This window comes from Nicotiana attenuata, chromosome 1 (assembly GCF_001879085.1).
Source record: "Nicotiana attenuata strain UT chromosome 1, NIATTr2, whole genome shotgun sequence".
Taxonomy (NCBI): Eukaryota; Viridiplantae; Streptophyta; class Magnoliopsida; order Solanales; family Solanaceae; genus Nicotiana; species Nicotiana attenuata.
In genome coordinates, this window is record NC_031989.1 from 56732816 (window position 1) to 56755096 (window position 22281).

At 36.4% G+C, this 22281-nt stretch overlaps 1 protein-coding gene across 1 annotated transcript; it reads right to left on the reverse strand.

Moving 5' to 3' along the window:
* LOC109227058 lies at window positions 16557–20570 on the reverse strand (the record flags this gene model as incomplete). The annotated part of the gene is given in 4 exon segments (XM_019392060.1): window positions 16557–16964; window positions 17116–17195; window positions 18911–19018; window positions 20493–20570. Coding segments are annotated over 4 exon segments (378 nt in total), but the record flags the coding sequence as incomplete, so codon positions are not given.

Below are 22281 nucleotides of genomic sequence, written 5' to 3' on the forward strand. Positions count from 1 at the left end.
GATGGTAAAATAATGATGTTAGGATGATAGTTAAGTCTTGTGATTATGTTTTATACGATGGTATTACCTTGATGGTTTTCTGTGTGCATCAAGATCTGGGGGTTGGAAAGGGTTTGATTCGTTCATCATTTTGTTCGCAATTTCTATATATGTGCAATTCAGTAAGTAGTTTCTTAGTTCAGAATCTGGCTGTAATCTGAGTTAGCTTCTCATCAACTTAGGCTTAGTAAGTATGTTAATGGGTCGATTGTGTTGCTGTAGGGACTCGATCTCGAATCCCTACCTTGCCATGGCATCACATTGATTTGGGCTTCTTTTGAGCCTAAATTTGAAACAAAAACATGGCTCACATTTATACTCTGAATAATGCTGATTTTCGCCCATGTGAGGACTTCTCCGTGGGTTGTTGATTTAAGCCATCTTTGATTTGTTAGCCTTAAAATGTGTTTAATTGTTTTCATCTAATTAATTGAAGTGTGTAATTACAGCAAGCCTTTGATCCTGTTGGTGGGAAGAAACGGACAGTCATTGATCCATGTAGCGTCATAATTTAGTTTTAACGTAAAAGGCCTGTTTGGGTTTCTTTGGTATTACTAAATAGATAGAGACGAACCTTAACAGAGAATAATAGTTCATTTTTAGGACGTCCTTTAAAATAAATTGAGCTGCGCCGCGCCAAATAAAATTACAAATTGTGTGGCCCTCTTTAATTACTTCTATAAAAAATATTTGGAACTCGGGACATGCCATTTAGCAAATTTCCATGGCTTCCCGCAAAGATATCAACACGCTAGTTGCTTTAGGCTCGTCTTTTAATAATATTACCTTCTTAAACTCGGGTGCGCATTTCATGTGACCCAAATCCAAATCCTAAAACGTTGAATAAAATATGTTTCGGATCCGGGTGCATTTCATGTGACGTGATCCAAAAACACGTTTTAAACGACGTTCAATCTTCCTTAAAAAAATCAATCAAAAGCGGTAAATAATTTTTAAATTGCACTATAGGATGAACATGTTTTAAAATCAAATGTTAGGCCAATTATGATAGTTTAAGCGACCGTGCTAGAACCACGGGATCCGGGGGTGCCTAACACCTTCCCCCGGGTCAACAGAGTTCCTTAGTCAGAATTTCTGGTTCGCAGACTTCACTTGGAAAGTCGAAAATTTCCTCGATTTGGGATTCAAAATAAACCGGTGACTTGGGACACCAAAAGCCAAACCTATCCCAAGTGGCGACTCTGATCATTAAATAATCCCATTTCGAATAATGTCACTTTAATTGGAAAAACTTCTTTATATACTATCCTTCGGGGTGGTGTGTAAAAAAGGAGGTGTGACAGTCATAGCAAGTCAAGGAGAAACAAGCAATAAAGAGAACAAGTATGTTACCGTTGTTGTATTGTGCATGGAATTATTTAACAAACACTCTCCTGAGAGAGAGTATATCTTCTTCTTATCCTTTTCTAAAGCCAGTGGCTTCAGATAATTGGCGAGTTCCACCGGTCGGGACAACAGATGGCACTCTGTAGATGCTGAGAAAGAGATACTCCTCCTCTTCCTTCTCTAGGGATCTGCAGAAGGACCGAATAGTTGTGCCCCAAATTCCCATGGTTTGGGGACTGGGGAGGAGGAACATCCTCTATCGGGCGTCAGCGGCCAGTGGGAGTGATGTAGCAGTTGTTGGTGATGAAGGTATGGACGGCGTGGAAAGAGATGAAGCTGATGGTGTCGTGGGTTGAGAAGCAGTTGCGGTAGAGGCAGTGTTGGTTGTTGGTTGCTCACCAACCGAAGATGGAAGAGGACCGGTACTCAACCTCATAGTAACAGGAGCAGCAATTGGGACCGAAAAGGGAGAATTGGCCACCAAGTCAAAATCTCCTGAGAGTGCTTGAGCGTCATCCTCGGTTGGGGTTATAAGCTCTCCAGATTGAGCATTCTATTGAGCTGATGAAGGTCGTTATCTCCTTTGCTGGGATCCCCTTCATGACTAGCTTCCCCATCATCGTCGATAACCACAACGGGTGCGGCTGACTCGGGTGCGGCTTTTTCACTTTCTTATTCTTGCCCTCGGTCGAAGAAGAACGCCACTTTTTTGGTTGCTTTTTCTCCTATCGGGGACTCTGAGAAGAGGCACTTGCATCGGATGCAGATCCGTTGGCGCCTATTCGGGTGAAAACCTCCTTCAACAACCTCGCAGGCTCCACGAAATTAACCAAAACATCTTCCTCAGGGATGGTAACAAAGCCCTGCGGGAGACCTGAATCCAACAAAAAGTGAGGTTAACCGTTTTCTTATGCACAAAAATGAAATAAGAGCAGAATCAGTTTCACGAGTCAGCTTACCATGATTCTTGGCCCTCCATCCGTATTTGGGGTCCAATTTTTTCCACCGGCGGGTCTCAAGCGCGGTGATATCCAGAATCTTCTGAACCCACCGATCCAAGCCTTCAATCCTTGGTGGTGTCCACCTAGTTGCTGAAATAATAAAAGGAGAAGGATTAACAATGACATGAAACAACCTTTTCTCAAAGAAAAGATAAACTTTGACCTTTCGTGTACAAGTACAGGACTCAAGGACGGATTGAGTTGAGACCGGGATGATGTCCCTGGTGGCAGTAATAACAAATCGGTCCATCCATCCACGGTAGTTTTCGTCATCCATGCTAGTGAGCAAAGCATGGTGGCCACATTTGCTAAAATTTATTACTTCCCCACGGAAAATCTTGGGGGAGTAGATATTTATCATGTGACCCAACATAAGCTCCTCCTTCATTTCCTGGAACAGTCACCGTAGATAGGCCACCGTTCGCGACAACGTAGGGTCCACTCTTGCCAAACAAACCTAGTATTGATGGCACAACTCTAAAATTACGGGGTCAAGTCCCCCGCTAAAAAATATGCACCCAAAGTGAATAGCTATGTGTAAACGTACATGAAGCCCTTCATAGGAAAGGTTACTTGCTCCACCAGATCGGGAAAAATGATGTTCGGGTCGTGGCAATCACAGTCCTCTTCATAGCAGGAATGCTAGAAGGGCGAATAGAATAGGGGTATTTGCCAACAGCCCAAGTGTGAGAGCTTGAAGAAGGGAACTTCTCTTCGAAGTCCTTGGCTGTGTTAAGTTGTTTAGGGATGATGGTACTCACCGTGGGAAGGTTAGCATCAACATCAACTTCTTTATCTTTGTTCTTCTTCGAGCCCCCACCGAAGAGAAGACCCGAGTTCTTGCAAGAGTTTTAAAGGAAGCCATGATCAGCAAAAATTGGTAAGAGTTCTTTGAAGAAAATTAAAGAAAGACGAAAGGAGCAATGAGTTGAATGCAAAGAAGTTGCGAGAGTTTGTAAAACTGTTAAATGTAAAGAAGAAGAATGATGCGTATAAGTAAAGGAATAAGCGGCTAAAATCGTGGCCATGATTACCTTGATAACCGAAAAAATATTGCTAAATCGTGGAGTAATACTTGTTCGGGATATTAAATGCAAAGAGACGCACGTCTTATCAAGCGTCAGAAACTTTTCAAAAGGGTTCAGAAAATTTTCCGCCAAGAACGGAATCTTCACCAACTTTCCGGTGACACAAAATGTACCACCGGAAAGCAATGGGACTATCTGTATAGGATAAAATCGGTTCAGATTAAATACTCGAATGACAAAATGACATGTGGAACTGGGGACAAATGAAAGACGAAGCAAGGTAGACCAAGATCATGGATAACAGCTTCGGTTGGCATCGGGTTGGCCCCGAAGGGAACATTATCAAAGAGAGCAAATAGATATTTGTTACTAGATGACAATTAATGAAGAATATTCCTCGGTATTAAATACACATCCGTTATAGTAAATTTTGGCATTCATGACTTGTCGTTACAATCCATCAATGGCCCCCATTATTGTCATTAAAGAGGGGCTTGACCCTAGGACCTTGTTCCCTAGGTATAGATATAAATAATGACTTCAACTGCCATTGTAACACACGAAAATTCTGACAAACATATGCTACACATTATTTCAAGCTAAATAATACTTTATTTTTTATCTAACGATATTCTTATTGCTGCCTTCGGAAGCCTTGCTCCCCGAACCAAGTTGTCTGTTCTTTTATCTCGATTTCAACGCTAAGTCTTGCATTTTATTTAATTTATTTGTCATTTTGGGATCAAATCGATTATCTTATCTATAAACCACGCTATAAATTCAACTGTACCGTTTTACGAGTAAACAATATCGTCGCCCTAAGTTAACATGACTTCTTTACTACTGTTTTCTTTTCAAACTTGTTTTAAAATATTTTTTTAGCTGATAGTCTATAGACAATATCCTCTTTATCTTCACAAGGTAGAGCGAGGTTTTGAATTGCTTTAAACTAGAGGTTTTAGGTTTAAATTATATGTGAGTGATATATTATTATTAATTAGGTTAGGGAACATTTCTTCCGTTAATGTGTCTTATACTATACAAATTTGGAATCGGACCCAAAACGAGTATATTTAAACAGAATAAACGAGAGTGCATTTTGTATCCAACACTATATATTATAGATTATAGTAACTACTAGATGAAGGAGGTAAACTTGCAGCTAAGGTAGGAATGTAGAAACAGATAAGAATGATGTTGGCTTTTATGCATATATTTCCATGGTCTCTTTTAACATCCTTATTGTTTTCTTCTTCTCATTATGTATGATCAACATCATTATGCTGCTGTTGTGCATTCTTCTATGGAATTGTTACTGTTATTTGCCTTTTCTACATTAAGCCCATGTGTCCTCAATATATGCAAAAGTTGTTACTGATTCTATTCCGATGCTGTTAGTTTGGTACGTCATAATTATTTTATTAGATACATGTTATCTCCTATTAATACATACATCACTCTATTCCCAAGATATTACTAATATTCTCGTTTATAGTTCTTATTATATTTGAATATATATTACTTTAATAGATTAATTATTGATGATCAAATTGATACCAAAAGTTAAATGCATTGATCATTGTGATTCAAACTATGCATATTCTTTGGAAGCACTTCTTGAATTTGATCATACCGTTGGCTATATATAAGTTCTCCTTTAATCAAGAAAATTTTATTCCAAATATGGACTGTGTTCATGACTGTAAATTCTGTTAGAGTTTATAAAATTGTTGTCAAAATATTTTAAAAATGCTTTTCTTGAGCCGAGGATCTATCGAACTATCATATCTACCATGCACAAGGCTGGAGTAAGTTCTAATTACATACCATCCTCTCCAGATCCGCTTGTGGGATCACACTGGTATGTTGTGTTTATGGTATCAGAGCAAGGTTCGGGTTTCTACATATAATTAAGGGTTAAGATGTATTCATCATCTTCAACAAAGTATGAAGTAGAGAAATTTAACAGGAGTTCTAGTTTCAGTCTATGGAAGATTAGGATGAAATCGTCCTTGGTGTTACAAGGGTTATGGAAGGCAAATGATGAGGATTTTCCTGAAGAGATGAAAGAGACAGAGAAGGCAGACCTGAAGGAGAGTGCTTTGAGTGCGATCTTCATGAGCGTTACAAATAGCGTTCTTGAGGAAATTGCTGAAGAAACTTCTGCAACAACGGCATGGAAGAAGCTGGAAGATCTGTATTCTAAGCAATCGCTAACAAACCGCCTCTACCTGAAAAAGAGGTTATACAATCTCCGTATGAATGAAGGTACACCTGTTAAAACTCACATTGATGAGTTTAATTCAATTATAATGGACCTGAAGAATGTGAATATCAAAATTGAGAGTGAGGATCAGGCCTTGATTGTGTTATGTTCTTTACCACCGTCTAATGATACTTTTGCCGATACGCTGGTATATGGGAAAGACAACATTTCACTGGAAGATGTTAGTAGTGCACTAAAATCTAAGAGTTGAAAAAGAGCTTTCCAGACAGCAGAATTGAGTGTGAGGGTCTTGTGATTAGTAGAAGAACACAACAAAAGGACTTTAACAGGAAAAAGTCAACCGCCAGATCAAAGTCTAGAGCAAGGAAGCAACACTGTTATGAGTGCGGGGAGCAAGGTCACTACTAGAGAGATTGTCCTAAGCTGAAGGAGAAAAGAGGGAAGCAGAAAATAGATAATTTGGCAAATATTGTTGACACTGCTATAATTCTGATAATAGTGACTATGTAGGGGAAGTCTGTGATGTGAGTTCTAGTCATGGGCAGAATTCTTGGGTTCTTGGTTTTGGTGATACTTTCCACATGTGTCCACACAAGAATTGGTTTGCAACTTACAAGTAAATGAGTGGGACTGTCTATATGGGAGATGATAATCCATTACTAGTAGAGGGGGTTGGTAACATCAAATTGAGAATGTTTGACGGAATTATCAAAAATATTGAGTGTTGGCATGTTCCTCGGATAAAGAGAAATTTGATTTCTCTTTCGACTTTGGATGATCAAGGGTATAAATTTCATTCCGAGAATGGAATACTTAAAGAGTGTAAAAGGCTCCATGGTACTCATGAAGGGTAAACTACATTCTAAATTGTATCATCTTCAGGCCAGTGTAGTTGAAGGGGAAGCTGCTATAGCTTCTGGAAAAAGTAATCTGAATCAGTCTCAGTTGTGGCACTTGCGACTTGACCATATGAGTGATAATGAATTGTCTTTGTTGAGTAAGAAGAACTTGCTGAATGGATTGTCAAGTTTTGAATTTTTGTGAGCATTGTGTGTTTGGTAAACAGACAAGGGTAAAGTTCAGCAAGAAGGCCGAGCACAAGACAAGAGACAAGTTAGATTATATACACTCTAACTTGTGGGGTCCAAATAGAGTTCCCTCCAAGAGTGGTGCCAGGTATTTTATGACTTTGATTGATGATTACTCAAGGATGGTGTGGGTGTATTTTCTGGAAAAAAAAAGATGAGGCATTTTCGACATTTGTTAAATGGAAGACGATGGTTGAGAGGCAGACGGAAAGAAAAGTTAAGCATCTTCGAACTGACAATGGGTTGGAATTTTGCAATTTTGAGTTCGATAATTTCTGTAGCAGAGAGGGCATAGTGAGACACCGCACTTGTGTCGGAACACCACAACAAAATGGTATTGCAGAACGTATGAATAAAACGCTTTGTGATAGGGCACGAAGCATGCTTTCACACTCATGTGTTAGAAAAGATTTTTAGGCTGAACCAATCAATATAGCTTGTTATTTGGTCAACAGATCTCCATCCACAGCTATTGAGTTCAAAACTCTTTTTGAGGTATGGTCCGGTTCGCCTGCTAATTATTCAAATTTAAGGATATTTGGTTGTCCTGCTTATGCTCATGTGAGGGATGGAAAACTTGAGCCGAGGGCAAAGAAGTGCATATTTCTAGGGTATGCAACTGGAGTGAAAGGTTACAGATCGTGGTGTCAGTGACCGCATAGAGCTAGAAATTGAATCTCCACTAGCTCAGCCCAGTAGTTCTAAAGTAGAGGAAGTGGAGAGGTGCAAAATATTTATCAAGATGATAATGTTGATGCACTTGCGCAACAACCCTATTACATTGCAACAGGCAGAGAGAAGAGAGTGATCAATCCACCATAAAGGTTTGCAAACGCAGCTGATGATAATTTTCTTGGATATGCAAATTTTGTGGAGTTTGCTTTGTCTGTTGTAGAGATTATTGATGTGCTTGAGCCTAATAGCTATAAAGAAGCTATTTCTAGTCCAGAAGCAGATCGGTGGGTTGGTGCTATGAGTGAAGAGATTGAGTCTCTTCATAAGAATCAGATATGGAAGCTTGTTCCATTGCCAAAGGGACAGAAGGTACTAGGCTGCAAATGGATTTTCAAAAGAAAAGAGGGCAATCCAGGGGTTGAAGCATCAAGGTAAAAGGAAAGATTAGTAGCTAAAGGTTTTACACAGAGGGAGGGGATAGATTACAATAAAGTGTTCTCTCCAGTGGTAAAACATAGCTCTATCAGGGTCTTACTGGTTTTGGTGGCTATTCATGATTTAGAACTAGAGCAGTTAGATGTGAAAACGGCATTCTTGCATGGGAGTTGGATTAGCAGATTTATATAAGTCAACCCAAGGGATTCATTACTCAGGATACGAAAAATTATGTTTGCTTGCTTAAGAAATCTTTATATGGTCTGAAACAGTCGCCTAGGCAGTGGTATAAAAGATTAGATACATTCATGATTCAAAATGCATTTTCTCGAAGTGCATATGATAGTTGTGTGTATTAAAAAAAAATTTGAAGACGGTTCTAGTGTATATTTGTTGTTATATGTGGATGGCATGCTTATTGCTGCTAAAAGCATGTCACATATTACCCAATTGAAGAAACAACTAGGTGAGGAGTTTAAGATGAAGGATTTAGGTGTTGCAAAGAAGATATTGGGAATGGAGATTACTCGAGATAGAAGGGTTGGAAAGTTGATGTTGTCCCAATGGTCCTATATTGAGAAGGTCCTCAAGAGATTAAATATGACAGGTGCTAAATATGTGCCTGTCCCTTTTGCTTCCCATTTCAAGTTATCTACAGACATGTCACCAAAAACAGATGAGGAGATGGAGCAGATGTCTAGTGTTCCATATTCGAGTGTTGTAGGTAGCATTATGTATGCTATGGTTTGCACTCGCCCTGACATTTCACATGCTGTTAGTGTTGTGAGTAGATACATGGCGTGTCCTGGTAAAGAACAATGGCAAGCGGTGAAGTGGATCTTGAGATACTTGAAGGGTATTGCAGATGTAGGCTTGACTTTTTACAAAGACAAGTTGAGTGAATCCTTAGTTGGCAATGTCGATTCAGATTATGCAGGGGACTTTGATAAGAGAAGATCTCTGACGGGTTATGTTTTTACTCTTTCTAATAGTGTCATCAGTTAGAAGGAGACTTTGCCGTTTGTCGTTGCTTTGTCTACCACAGAAGCTGAGTATATGGAGATTACGGAAGCAGTTAAAGAAGTTATTTGGCTACAAGGCTTGGTAAATGATCATGGGCTAGCTCAAAAAAAGACACAAGTTTTTTGTGACAATCAGCGTGCCATTCATCTTACTAAGAATCAAATGGTTCATGAGCGGACGAAGCATATTGAAGTCAGACATCACTTTATTCGAGGCATTATATCAAAAGGGGTTGTTAATGTGGAGAAAGTGTCTACGCATGATAATCCAACTGATATGATGACCAAGGCAGTCCCGGACAACAAGTTTAAGCATTGCCTGGACTTGATTGGTGTGTGCAATACTCAATAGCGCCTTCTCGAGGGCTGAGGGCAAGGTAGAGAGACGTTGTTGCTGTTGATGAAGAGAATTCAAGCCAAGGGGAAGATTTGTTATTTTGTGGCTTGAATTATTTTTTTATATTTTTAGGTAACCCATAATCCCTATAGGTTTAGGAAAACTCATTGTCCTAATAGATTTGGGAAAGGAACACCTATAGTCCTTGTCAAAATTGGGTAACCTTTCTTTTATATGTTTGGGGCCTTTTGGAATCTATATATAGGGGTTGTAGTTGGGGATCCTAGAGATTGTACTGTGCTTTTCTTCTCATTCATAGTGGAAAACTCTCTCTGCTTTTGCCCCGAAGATTAGGCTTAGCCGAACCTCATTAAATCCTTGTGTTGATTTTTTTCTCTATTTGCTTTGTGTATGATTGTGTGCTAGTTAATCCACGATATTCTGGAACAGTTTAGCTTTTCGAAAATGAAATAGAATATATGTTGGCTACGTTCTTGGCGCACACACTTATAAATTACACATCTTGTCACGTATGGACTTCTTTGTCTTGTACTAGGTCCACGAAAAATTAATAAATTGAGGCATGCCTGAAAAAAATAACTGAGGCATGAAAAGTGCATTGTACCTTGTAGACAATCAACTAACCAGACCAATAATTAACAAATTTGTGGCATATATTTCTTGCAATCTATGTCGGCCTCCTAAGAAATGAAAGCTTAATTGTAATAGTAATAAAAGAACTTCTTCCATATGGCATTGGCATGGTTACTTCCTGTATATTAACACAGCAAAACATCAAATGTCATCATGTATTTTTCGAATGGTGTGCCTGGCACTTTATCCTTGTAGAAGAAGTAAAAAAATGAATTGATTGTATATGATGGTGTAATTTAATCTAGGAAAAAAGATCCAAATTTATTCTTGTATTTTACGAAAGAGTTTAGCTTTGTCATCCAACTTATTCATACCTTTGACGTTATAAATTTGACTCGAAATTATCCTTAATCACTAACTGACCAAATATCTAACTAGAAAGATTCTATAGATACTTTTTACATTATCGTTATATATTTAAAACCACACCTCTATATATATATATATATATATATATATATATATATATATATAATATGTGTGTGTGTATGATGACAAAATGAGTTTCCATGATTATAATAAGTGACCGACCATGGCCCCCCAAATAACCCCAGAAAACCCTTTAACAGTTATTGTAAATTATATGTGGCCAAAAGGGGACAAGGACATGACCTAATCACCCAAATAGAAAGTTTCAACTCCTATTATTATATATCATCCAATGATTTGAGCTACGTTTATTTTGTCTATCTCACTCATTGCCTAAGCATCTTAAGACCAGAGAAAACCAATAGATACAGTTACACATTCCTTTAGTTAATTTATATTTTTTGTTTCTTTATTGAGTAGTCCTTTTCTTACCAAGCTCACAAGGAGACAATAACAATGACAAGGATTATTAATCAAATCAAGAAAAATCTTTATGCAGATGACTTCTTTTTCCTTCTTTCTTTCTATTTTTCTTAACTTGTAGTACTATATTCAAAGATTTTAATGGGGTCCATTAAATATTGGTCATAGTTATCCTTTTCTTACCTAATTTTGTTTTTCAAATTGTTGTAGGACATTTCCTAGTAAGACTCCATTGAGCTTAGATGTCTTTAATTTACCTTGTCAATCAATGTAAAGGTACTTGATTTTTTTTATTTTAATATTGACTTTGTCAAGAACGCAATTTAATATATCAAATAGTCATACTAAGGTCGCTGAAAACGTGGATTTGTTTCAAACGTGAAATTTTGACACTTAGGTCGAAAATAATATACTAATCGAGAGAGAGGTTTCTTTCAAAGAATTAAGAAAATGTTTTAACCGGAAAAAGATATTAATAAAGTAAGAAGAATATATTTCAATCTTCACATACGACAAATCAATGCCCACATCATCAAAGAAAAAAGAAATATAAAATTGCTATCAAAAGCAATGCCTAAAGTAGCATCATAATATGAAGTAATTTATTATAGTGATAAACTTTATATAATCTTATCACAACCTTTTCGGTAAAAAATGCATGAAAGCAACGGCAGCCTTCAGTTTAGGATAAGACTAAGGTTGCATCACTAAAAAAGATTGATTTCAAGTATATGACATATACAATGCACATTCAGTTGATCAACATTTTCCAATAGCTGGCTTTATTTTTTTTAATTGTTTGAAAAAATTAATTATCAAAAAGTGGTTAGTTAGTAACTGAAAAAATATTTTCTGAAAATAATAAAATGTACAACAATATTGGCTAATCGAATAAAAATTTGATTAACTTTTTTCGGTAACATATTAAAGATGTAATTAATATTTTAAGTGTCGGTTGGAGCAGTGATATCACATTTCCTTGACTTGCATGATATGCAAGATTTGGATTATCTTTTAAACTGCCAAATTATGTTATAGCTATCAACCTTACATTATTCTACTACCTAACATTCCAATTACTAAAGAAAACATAAGTTGTTTTGCCACGACATTTCATTATTATTACATATTTTCAATCTTTTAAGAAATATATTCTACAAAAGCCTGAGACATATCAACTTCTCCAGGGTTGCATGAGATGCCAGATTAAGGTTGTCGGTGTTGTATTTGTTATGTTGTACAAATTTGATATAAAAATTGGTAAACCTCCAGATTTTCCAATATGATAAAGGTTTCCTATATTACGAATTTTTCAGTAAATATGGAACAGATAATTTAAAAAATTACTAGTACTAGCTATTATGAGAACTAGTCCAACCATCCAAAGTATAAAAAAACAAATTAATGTCAGAATTAATGGAACGATATATTAATGGAGTGGTGGACAGCTTGAGTAATTAGTGATACTCTCTATAATTCTTTTTCTAAACACACATATATTTTATATATTAATGGGGTGGTGGCATCTTCTACACGCAATTGGTAATGATTTAAGATTTGAAGGAGAAAACTTATTAGACGTTGAAAATGTGGAGAAGGCATTGCCCATTTGACCAACATATATACTCCATTAAGACAAAATTCAAACCCCATTCTCATCCGTTGAATACTATGAGAAAAAAGAATGATTTTAAGGTTGATGTCTGCAGCCACCGAACAATCAATACTTTAAAAAAATTGGTTGCTAAATTGTCAAAGATTTTGTGGGAGTGGTTGGATGGGGATCATTATGCGTATGATTACTACATTATTCTTTAATATTTTCACCATTAGAAGGTACTGATAACGTAAAAAAAAATTATATTACCAAGCCAATTAAAAGATAAATATATGTAATTATTAAAAATAAATGAAATTCGTAATATAAAAAAAAAAAAAAAAAAAAAAAAAAAAAAAAGATGATTTGCTATAACAAGTTAAAATATACTGATAATATAAAAAATTTGATACAGTATTAATATTTACAAGTAGAATTGTTCAACGAGAATTTTGGTAGGTATATTCATCAATTGCCACGCCTTTTGTTGGGTAAGATTTTGTGATATCATTTGTACCACCAGCTTTGAATTAAAATTTGTTGCCCTGTTACGACCTGATTAAAAGTCAAAGAACTTGCTATGTAAACATATTGCATTCATTGATTTTTAGAAAATTCTATATCTGGTGACTCATATATAAGTATTACAAAGGGAAAATAGAAGTTGCACTAAGAAGACTTTTAGGAGATTTCACATGTCAAATGACAAAAATATATGGGCGTAATACATACGGAGACACCTAAAGTTGGCACGATCTTTCACTTAGACACTTAAACTAGGCCTCTTTCCAATTAGACACGTTTCTTAGGCAATTCTCATACCAATTAGACACGTTTTTTGCTGGCTTATTAATTATTGTGTAGGGATTTGCTGCAGTTTTGAATGAAGTTTTACCCAATGCTGAATTTAGGATGTATGCCAGGCATATCTGGTCTAATTGGCATAAGAAATGGAAAGGAGAGGAAAGGAGAAAACAGTTTTGGAGGTGCTCTAAATCTAGTTATGAAGTTAAGTTTATTTGTAAGGATATTTGTAGGGATTTGGTATATTATCCAAAAAAGTCATGGGTTAGAGCCTAGTTTAAGTGTCTAATTGGTATGAGAATTGCCTAAGAAACGTGTCTAATTGGAAAGAGGCCTAGTTTAAGTGTCTAAGTGAAAGATCGTCAATTACGCCAAAATATATGCCTTGTAGACAGAGGCGGACCTATGTTATCAAGTGAGGGGTCACCGGCACCCGAAAAGTTTGGCAAAATTTTCATGAATACATGTATATGTTTTTTAAGGAATACTAATATATTAGTAGTGTTAGGCAACGTGTATTAAACCAAAATCAACATTGTTAATAAAAAACAAGAGGAAGAAGAAATAGAATAAATAATTCCGAGTCCACAATTTTGCTTGTGTGTCATTAAGGAATTTTAACCCCCTCATAGTTGTCAAGGTAATGGATTAAATCCTCCCAGGATAAAACGGAATAAACCTTCCTGCGATAGTGGCAATACTAGAAGCAGGATACCAACGAACTCAAAGAGCGGAGCGAATCACACTTACAATTTTCAAGGAACAAGAAAGCACAAGACTTTTTGGAATAATGAACTTGCAGAAAAAGGGAAAGTGATTTTGTAGTTTCTGAATTTCTGAGTTTTTAGAATGGAAGCCATGCCTGAATTTATACGCAATTGTTGGCTTTGTGAAAAGGTATGGTGTCTGTTCACTGTGAACAGACATCTGATAGGAAGACAACGTATTGTCTTTTAACGTTCTTTTAACGTTACTTATTAAACTGGGTCAACTAGTTTAACCAAATAAACCGGGTCAGTTTTTGAAGCCCAACCCAGTCCATTTAATTTCCCACCATTACCCAATTCACACTACTCATCTTTAAAGCCCAATGGCTTAAAAGTCCAACAAATAGTGGCACTCCATATACAAAGCAGATTTTAGTTGAAGCAAAAGCGCACCCTGACCTTCAAATCCTGGGTCCGCCTCTATTTGTCGACGAAGGAATTTGTTGAATGTGTTTGGTCTTTATCTTTTAATTTGCTTTTTTGCAAAAGTCATGGAAGTGATGGCTTTGTATTCCTTGTCATGATATAGCTTTTTCACTTTCTTTTTCCTTCTTTACTTTTTGAATAAATGGGAATGAACTCAAAACCCAATTGCACTTCAAGGATAAGTCAACTTCTTATGGTACATTAATTATGTAATTAATAAAGGACAAGGATTGGATGCTTCTTGGAAGGAGCAAATAGATGAAGGAAAATAGCTACCACGCCAAGAGAGTTGGACCACAGAAATGGAAGAGAATAGAGTAATTCTCTAGAAAAAATTTGTCAATGGAAAGTGTGTAGGAGGGTACTCGGCTAAGCTTATAAGTTGGTTAAATTAATATAAAAATATTTTTTTAGCATGTTTATGTGTTTAATACTTTTCCGTTAAGTTCCTGTAAGCCAAATTCCGTCAAATGTCATAAGCTGGTAACTACCTACTAATTACTTTTCAGCTTATAGCACTTTTCCTTTGATCAAATTTTGTACTATTTTATCCTCATTTTTTATTTTTTTTTGGGTTTGGTGTCCGGTACCCGCATTGGAGCCCGACTATATCTGGATTCGTGCCGCGTAGGGCCCCATTCGGGGGGGAAGTATTCCCTACCAAGGATTTTTTCTTACCCAGGGCTCGAACACGAGACCTCTGGTTAAGGGAAGAGCAACCTCATCCGCTCCGCTGCACCACATCCTTTGGTGGTTATCCTCAACCTTTATTCTTATTCTCAAAATACTTTTCTAATTATGACAGTTTTTGTTAGAGTTGCTAATTGGATCAATGATTAAAACATTTTTCTGTACTTATATATGACATCAAATAATTTGCCATTCAGTTTCGGATTTTCGTTTGGATAAGTCAGGTTGTAAGACATCTTATATAACGTTTAATACACTAAACCATCTTCTACTTAGTTCGATGATAAGAGTGCAGTGTGACATGTGTGAGTTAGACACACATCACGAATTTGAATTTTGCCACACAAAAAAAAAATCACTTGTTTTTACGTGTACAAAACTACAAATATGGAGGAACAAATACATTATTAGACGAGTGCCGAATTATACATTGCCTGACTTTTGCAATTTGCAGTTTTCTCAATTATAAGAAAAATAGCTAAATCAGTGAGAAGATTGGTTGCTATATTGTTGTTACAACAATTCATTTGGTTTTGAACAACATGAGTAAATTAAAGACACGTAATTGTGGCGAAAGCATGTCACCAGTCTGACACCATTTATTCATTTTCTAGCTTATTTTATAAAAAGATATCACTAGAATATGTACATGAATATCTATGAAAAGTATAGATCAACTAACCAAATAATTCGAGCGACGTTCCAAAACAACTCTGTTTAATTTTCAATTTCATCAATTCAGATCGTGTGTTGATCGTATTTGCACATATAATTTTTGCACTTAACCATGGATGATTAATTAATATATATTGTCATCTCATTAAATCACTTAACCCTAATAATTTGGAGGAAATCAGCTAAAAAGTACTTCTACAAAACGAATAGAAGTCCATGACTCCGAATTTTCTTTTTGATTTTTTTTTTTTAATATTTTCCTAGTTGTCATGAGTAAGAATATTTCAACTTGTCTTAGTTGGCAATGGGCAAGGACTAAATGGAAAATAAGAACAAATATAAACACTTAAAAAAAATCTCTTACACGGAAAAGGAAACGCCCTTTTGCCCTGAAGACCAATGCTCCTTCATCTTTTTTTTCCTTCTTACTCTGCAGATGTTAGATGTATCCTGCAATCAATTAACTGAGTCTTTTCCTTACTTTTCTTTTAAAACAAAGAACAAGAGTCTTTGTTTTAAAGGAAAAAAAACATCATCAACGTTTTGGTTTTATTTTGTTCTTTTTTAAGTTTTTTTTCTTTCTTTATTGCTTAAATCTGAGACACCAATTTCATGAATCACAAATCACAATTACAAGAGTGGTTGATAGAATATAACTTTAAAGAGTAACATCAAAGTTACAGAATCGCACTACCCGAAACTGAGAAGTACTCACTCCGTTCACTTTTACTTGGCATGTATACTAAAAATAAATTTTTATTTTTACTTGTCACTGACAAAAAAAATTTTCTTTTATACCCACAGTATTTATTATTCATTTTAAATCTTTTTCTCAAATTCAATAAAATATGCATCAATTAATATGGGTATCATGGTAAATTATGCACTTCATTTATTATTTCCTAAGGGGCGTGAAAAGTCAAGACATGCCAAGTAAAACTGAACGGAGGGAGTAAAAAAAACAAATCATACCACATTTATTTCAGTATAATATTGGTACAACATACTATTTAAAATCAAAAACTGAACCAAAACTGATTCGATGAACACTACTAAACTTGACATTACCAAGCCTGCTAGTTCTATGGGCGCTAATTGCACCAGAACCGTCCGTTTGGGCACAATGTTAACAACATCCAACCTGAGGGCTCTCCAAAGACCTTGAGGACGGATATGAAGACGACATGAAATCTCCAGCAGGGTGCAGATGAGAGAGCCTACGGACCATTTAGTGAAATCCTGATTGGTTTAGTTTCCTGAGGCTGGATCATTTTTGTATTGCTGTTCTACCATTGGAGGTAGGAGAAGAGCAAGCCTGGTTTTGTATCTTGCAATTCGACGAAGTCTTTCTTCCCTTAATCTGCAGATTTCCAAGCACAACCAATCATATAATCACCGATAAAGTCTACAACCAATTTCCAGCTAATCGCATTTAATCCATATACCCCTCCCCACCCCGGAGAGTTACATCCTTAATTTCGAAAAGCCAAAAGACCACAAATGTTTCTTACCGTGATCTAATCCTTTTAGCACGCTTGACATGTCTTTGCAAAAGTTCTTTTGGAGATAAATGCTCGACCGATCCCCCATCCTGCAGGTAGACAAAAGCAGAATCATTTGTTCCATTCTATACCGAAAGCCAATTGCCATCTCAACTACCAACCACATCAAACAACTAGGTCCAACTATGCAGGCTGCTATGCAATCAGTGACATGAAAATCCTTGCATATAATGAGCTGACTAGAAATGATAAAGCCATGAAATCCGAGCGTTTACAAATAAACAGAATGTTGGCCATAGCCTCTTGAGATCCAACATACTCCCCTGTTTCCTAAATGATTGAACTGCTCATATTTAAAGGATACGTCCAATGCCTTTGATGGAAAAAAAAAATTCTCTTATAGCGCGCACCACGAGTAATCCACCAGACAGCCTATCCAACTCAGACATGGCCTCACACCAAGTACTGCATTGGGAATACGTACCTAGGATCTCCAGGCTGTTACTCCCATGCCTCAAAACACTAGGCCATCCATTAGGGCATGCTTTTGATGAAAGTTAACATCCAATTGACTTGTCTTTCAAAAGGAACTCAGGAACTAAACATACCATATTTTCAAAACTTGGGCATTTCAGAAAATGGTACAAAATCCTGGAAGAGCACGATTGCATAGCACAAGTCATTGATCTTATCTAGACAGCAATTACTGCCTGGCAGATGTAATGCTCAGCAAAGAGTAAACATGGTCAGTCAGGGAGGTTTTGGCACATAAACATTAACTGGGATCCATCTTCATTTGCTACTAAAAATCAACAGCCCAGACACCTTAGAAACCAGTAATCTCAGCTACACCAATCATAAGTTTTCTAGTTGGTTTTTCTGTTTATTAAGTGGCTGGAAAACACATCTGTTTTTGCTTTCTTGCGTCACTAACCAACTATTAATATAAACAAAATTAGTGTCAAGAAGAGCCGTTACCACAAAACTAAGAAAATAGTAGAGAAAAGCAAAAAGTACCAAACAAGTGGAATACCAGATACAAGTGATTCAACAAAAGTTAAAATAAGACTACGACCTGACCTGAAATACGAAAATTGTAATAAATAAATAAAAGATAGCAAAGAAACAGAACAGAACACCAAAAAGAAGAGTGCATTAGTTCGAAATAACATCTACCAAAATGAGATAATAAAGATTAGAGGCAGCACCATAAAATGACAGCGGGAGTCACCAATCTTTATACTCCCACTTCTAGAGTCTGAACCAAATGCAAGAGGATCATTTACTGGAGAATAGTTTCGTATCTTTCCAAGAACTGATTGAAGGAAAGCAATGAGGGTAACAAATAACAAGAAAGATTTGGATGGAAATGAATTGATAGGAAAATAGACTAGATGGAAAAATTGAAAAAGGAACATACAAAATTAGAAAATACTAAAGCATGTCATGCAGTGAAGTGAGGCATACCACATGCAACCTGCTAGCATGTTGCTGTATCAGGGGTTCTACATATGAGGACCCTGACTATGATATATATTCTAGGTGACATTCTCTCTAATTCGGGGACCTAGAACATCCACCCCCCAACCCCCAAAAAGGGAATTTAAAAATAAAGTAATTAAAATATTTCCCTGATTTCATTTAACACATCCTTAAACCACGATTTACTATTAAATTTGGGTTAGATACTTCACATTCCCAATGCAAACATCAATGGCTGAATTATTACCAGGCATCTTTATCATTTTGGTACAGGAATCATATTCAAAATTCAATCCCCAAGTAGATAAACTCAAGTGCGCACCTCTTCCTCTTCTTCTTTATCTCCTTCCTTTTTCACAGGAGACTCGGCATCTTGTGGAGCTAGGGGCAAAGGTCTAGGAAGAGACCTAACACCATCCATGTATTGCGACTGCCAAGAAAATGTAAAGCAAATAAACATAAAAATGAGCAAATGTCATCTAAAACTAGAATGTATTTATTGCAAAATTTCAAACACCACATCAAGAAACTCATTCAGAACTATAGTTGCATCATTTTTGCCAAGAAAATTAGTTTAATAATACACAAATGAAGACAAGAGAAGAATCAGAGCTAGAGTAGCAAGAGACAATCATGACCTGATACTGATTTTAAACTTTCACTTTCACCAAACGTCCTCCTCTACCTCTACAATTCATGAGCCTATCTTTTCCTCAAAAAATTATTAAATGAAAAAATTAAAAGAGAAAGGAAAAGGAGCAAAAACGACTATTAGCCCTAGTTAGGAAATTCAATTAATTCTTGGTCAGTCTCATGTGATGCTGACATCAATGAGGAATAATTACCTACCTCTTTAAAAAAAGAACCTGAATGACTTTTGGACTACTAGGATCAGTATGAGTACTGAAGAGAATTGAGAGCACCACAATCAGAACTGGCTTTGAAACATTTAGAACAAGCCAAATTCAGGAAAGTGTGTCGTAAAGGAACTTGGGTTGGGCTGGGTGGGGGGATGGGATATAACATTTGTACTCAAAACCCAGATATATACACATCTTTAGGGTATTGTAATTTCGACTTAAAAATTTTTTATATCAACTATGGACTATCTGAAAAGCAGTAAGTTACGATCATTCAAATCTAAACAAAATAGAATTACTGGAGGCACATATGTCAGGGATTGACAATTGCGAGTATGCTTAAAGAACAAGCAAAGTAATAAGCATATGTGGAACTGAACAAGGCTGTAAAAGGGCTGCGCTTATCGTTTTCACTTGCTAGTTCTATACGCATCTATTTAACAACTGCCACCTAATAACCCACCCAGTCAGTGGAACTGAACATTTATCAGTTGAGACAATTATACATATACCAACAACAGTTAACATAGGCCAAAAACCTCAGAAATGCAGTGACTGATAAAGATAGTTCATAATGCCATAGAATAATAACTAAGGTTGAGAAAGATGATTGGAGTTTCTGGAACCATGAAACTACACTGAATGAAGCCCAATATTCGCAGATTAATAAGTTGAAAAGAAGACATACATCATTCTTCTCTTTTTTCAAGACCAACCTCAAGGAAAAACTGTCTCTTTATGCAAGATTGTACTGATCAAAAACAAGAGAGACATGCTTATAAATGCAAATAATGCTACAGAAACAGATCAAATTTTTAAAAGCCGAAGCTGCATTTCTAGAGGACATGGTTCACAATTCTTATTCACCAACTCAAATTGCATCTAAATAGGTCATGTTAGTTGCAAAAAGGACAAGCAGCTAGTTACTGAGCTTCTACAAGTCAGAAGCCTTAAGTCACTCAACATACTGTGGAAAAGAATTAATATTTCAAAGAGAAGGCACTTGTGACTTGTGCAATGCATAACAATTCATTTTGAGCAAACCTGAGTTTCATCGGGAAGACCATTCCTCAACCATGAGCGAGAAAGGGCATAGAGAGAAGCATTATCAGATATTCTGACCTACATCAGAAAATAAAGCATCCATCATGCAGTAAAAACATGTTTCTACAGAAAATATCAGGCATGGTCATGGAATGTAAATAAAGCGCCTACACCAAATCATAGAATTGCATAATGTCTTCAAGATTCACAGACGTCTTAGCTGTGCTGTTCCTTTTTGTTTTTCTTTAAATTTTGGTGGGAGTAATTACCCTCATGTTAGCTCCTTTAAGCCAAAACAACATCAGCAGATATAGAACCTTCCTTTTTTAAATAGCTTTAAGCTATATGCAATACTGCAGATGAGAGGTGAATTTCAGGAGATATGCACAGCAGTAGCTACTGAGCAAACAAAAGGGAAGCGGGCTCACTTGAAATTAAACCTGTCAAACGGGCCGGGTTGGCCCGGTTCCGGACTGGAGTAAGGGGGCGGGCAGGGCTGGGTTTGGATGTGAACCGGCCTGTGCCGGGGAAATTTCACTACCAGGTAACCAGACCGGTCCAACCCGGTAAGGTCTTGTCAATCTTGAACCGGTTAACCGGATCGGCCCAGACTGGTTCAACGGCTAGTTCAATTTTTTCTTTTTTTAAATACTCTTGACCGTTGGCAACGGTCAGCTGCCATTTTGACCGTTGCCCAACGGCTAATTTGCAAGAATAGCCCTTTTTGGGCATTTTTTTCAAAAATAACACTTTTATTATTTACTAATTTAGCCCTTTGAGAAACTATAAATAGACCCCCCCCCCCCCCCCCTTCTTCATTTCTTCACCCATCTCTCAATTCTCAAACATAAATTCTCAATTCAAGATAAATCATGCTATGTACTTCTAGAGTGCACTCACATGTTTGGGAACACTTTGAGGTGGTAGAAGAAATTAAAGAAGTTTGCAAAGTAGAGTGCAATAACTGTAGTCGAGTCTTTAATGTTCGTCGAAAGTGGGATGGCACAGGCGGTTTAAGGAGGCATATCAAGGGTTGTCTTGAACGTCCTCCGGGAATTCGTATTTAAGTTGATTTGAGACAATTTGTGTTATTTTGAATTTATTAGACTTATTTAACCGTAATGTGTTAGCTTATTAGACAGGTTAATTTGAAGTATTATTATGCAAGTTTAAATTAAAAAAAGAACTTGCAAATTATAAGTTATATTTTTTTCATGTTCATTGTATTATCTTAAATTCGTAATGAATGTTTCAAATATAAGGCTTTTAAAGCCTTTGAAATTTATTCAAACATTCTTTTCTATGTTAGTTTTTAGTGTTTTACATTTTTACTTTATTTTAACATAAATTACGATTGTTATACCAAAAAAAAAAAGGCCCGGCCAGCCCATTAGGCCCGGAACCATTCCGATTCAATTTAGCACAGGCTAAGCCCGGAACCGGTAAATTGTAACTGGTAATCGGACATGTACCGAAATCGGCCGGTTCCCTTTTCCTCTAGCCCAGTCCGGCCCGACCCCTTAACACCCATACTTGAAATCAGTGTTTTGAATAGCATGAGGCAACAAATAGCGATGAGGGCCCGCTTCACTGAGGCGAGAGGTGAGAGGCGAAGCTCTCGCCTTTTTGATGTGAAGCGACAATTTATATACAAAGATAAAATATTAAATTTGCATATATATATATATATATATATATATATATAATAAAACTAAAACTACATAGACAATAATATATTATAATATATCAATTCAAAATTATATACAATTAAACTACATATTGAAGCTTC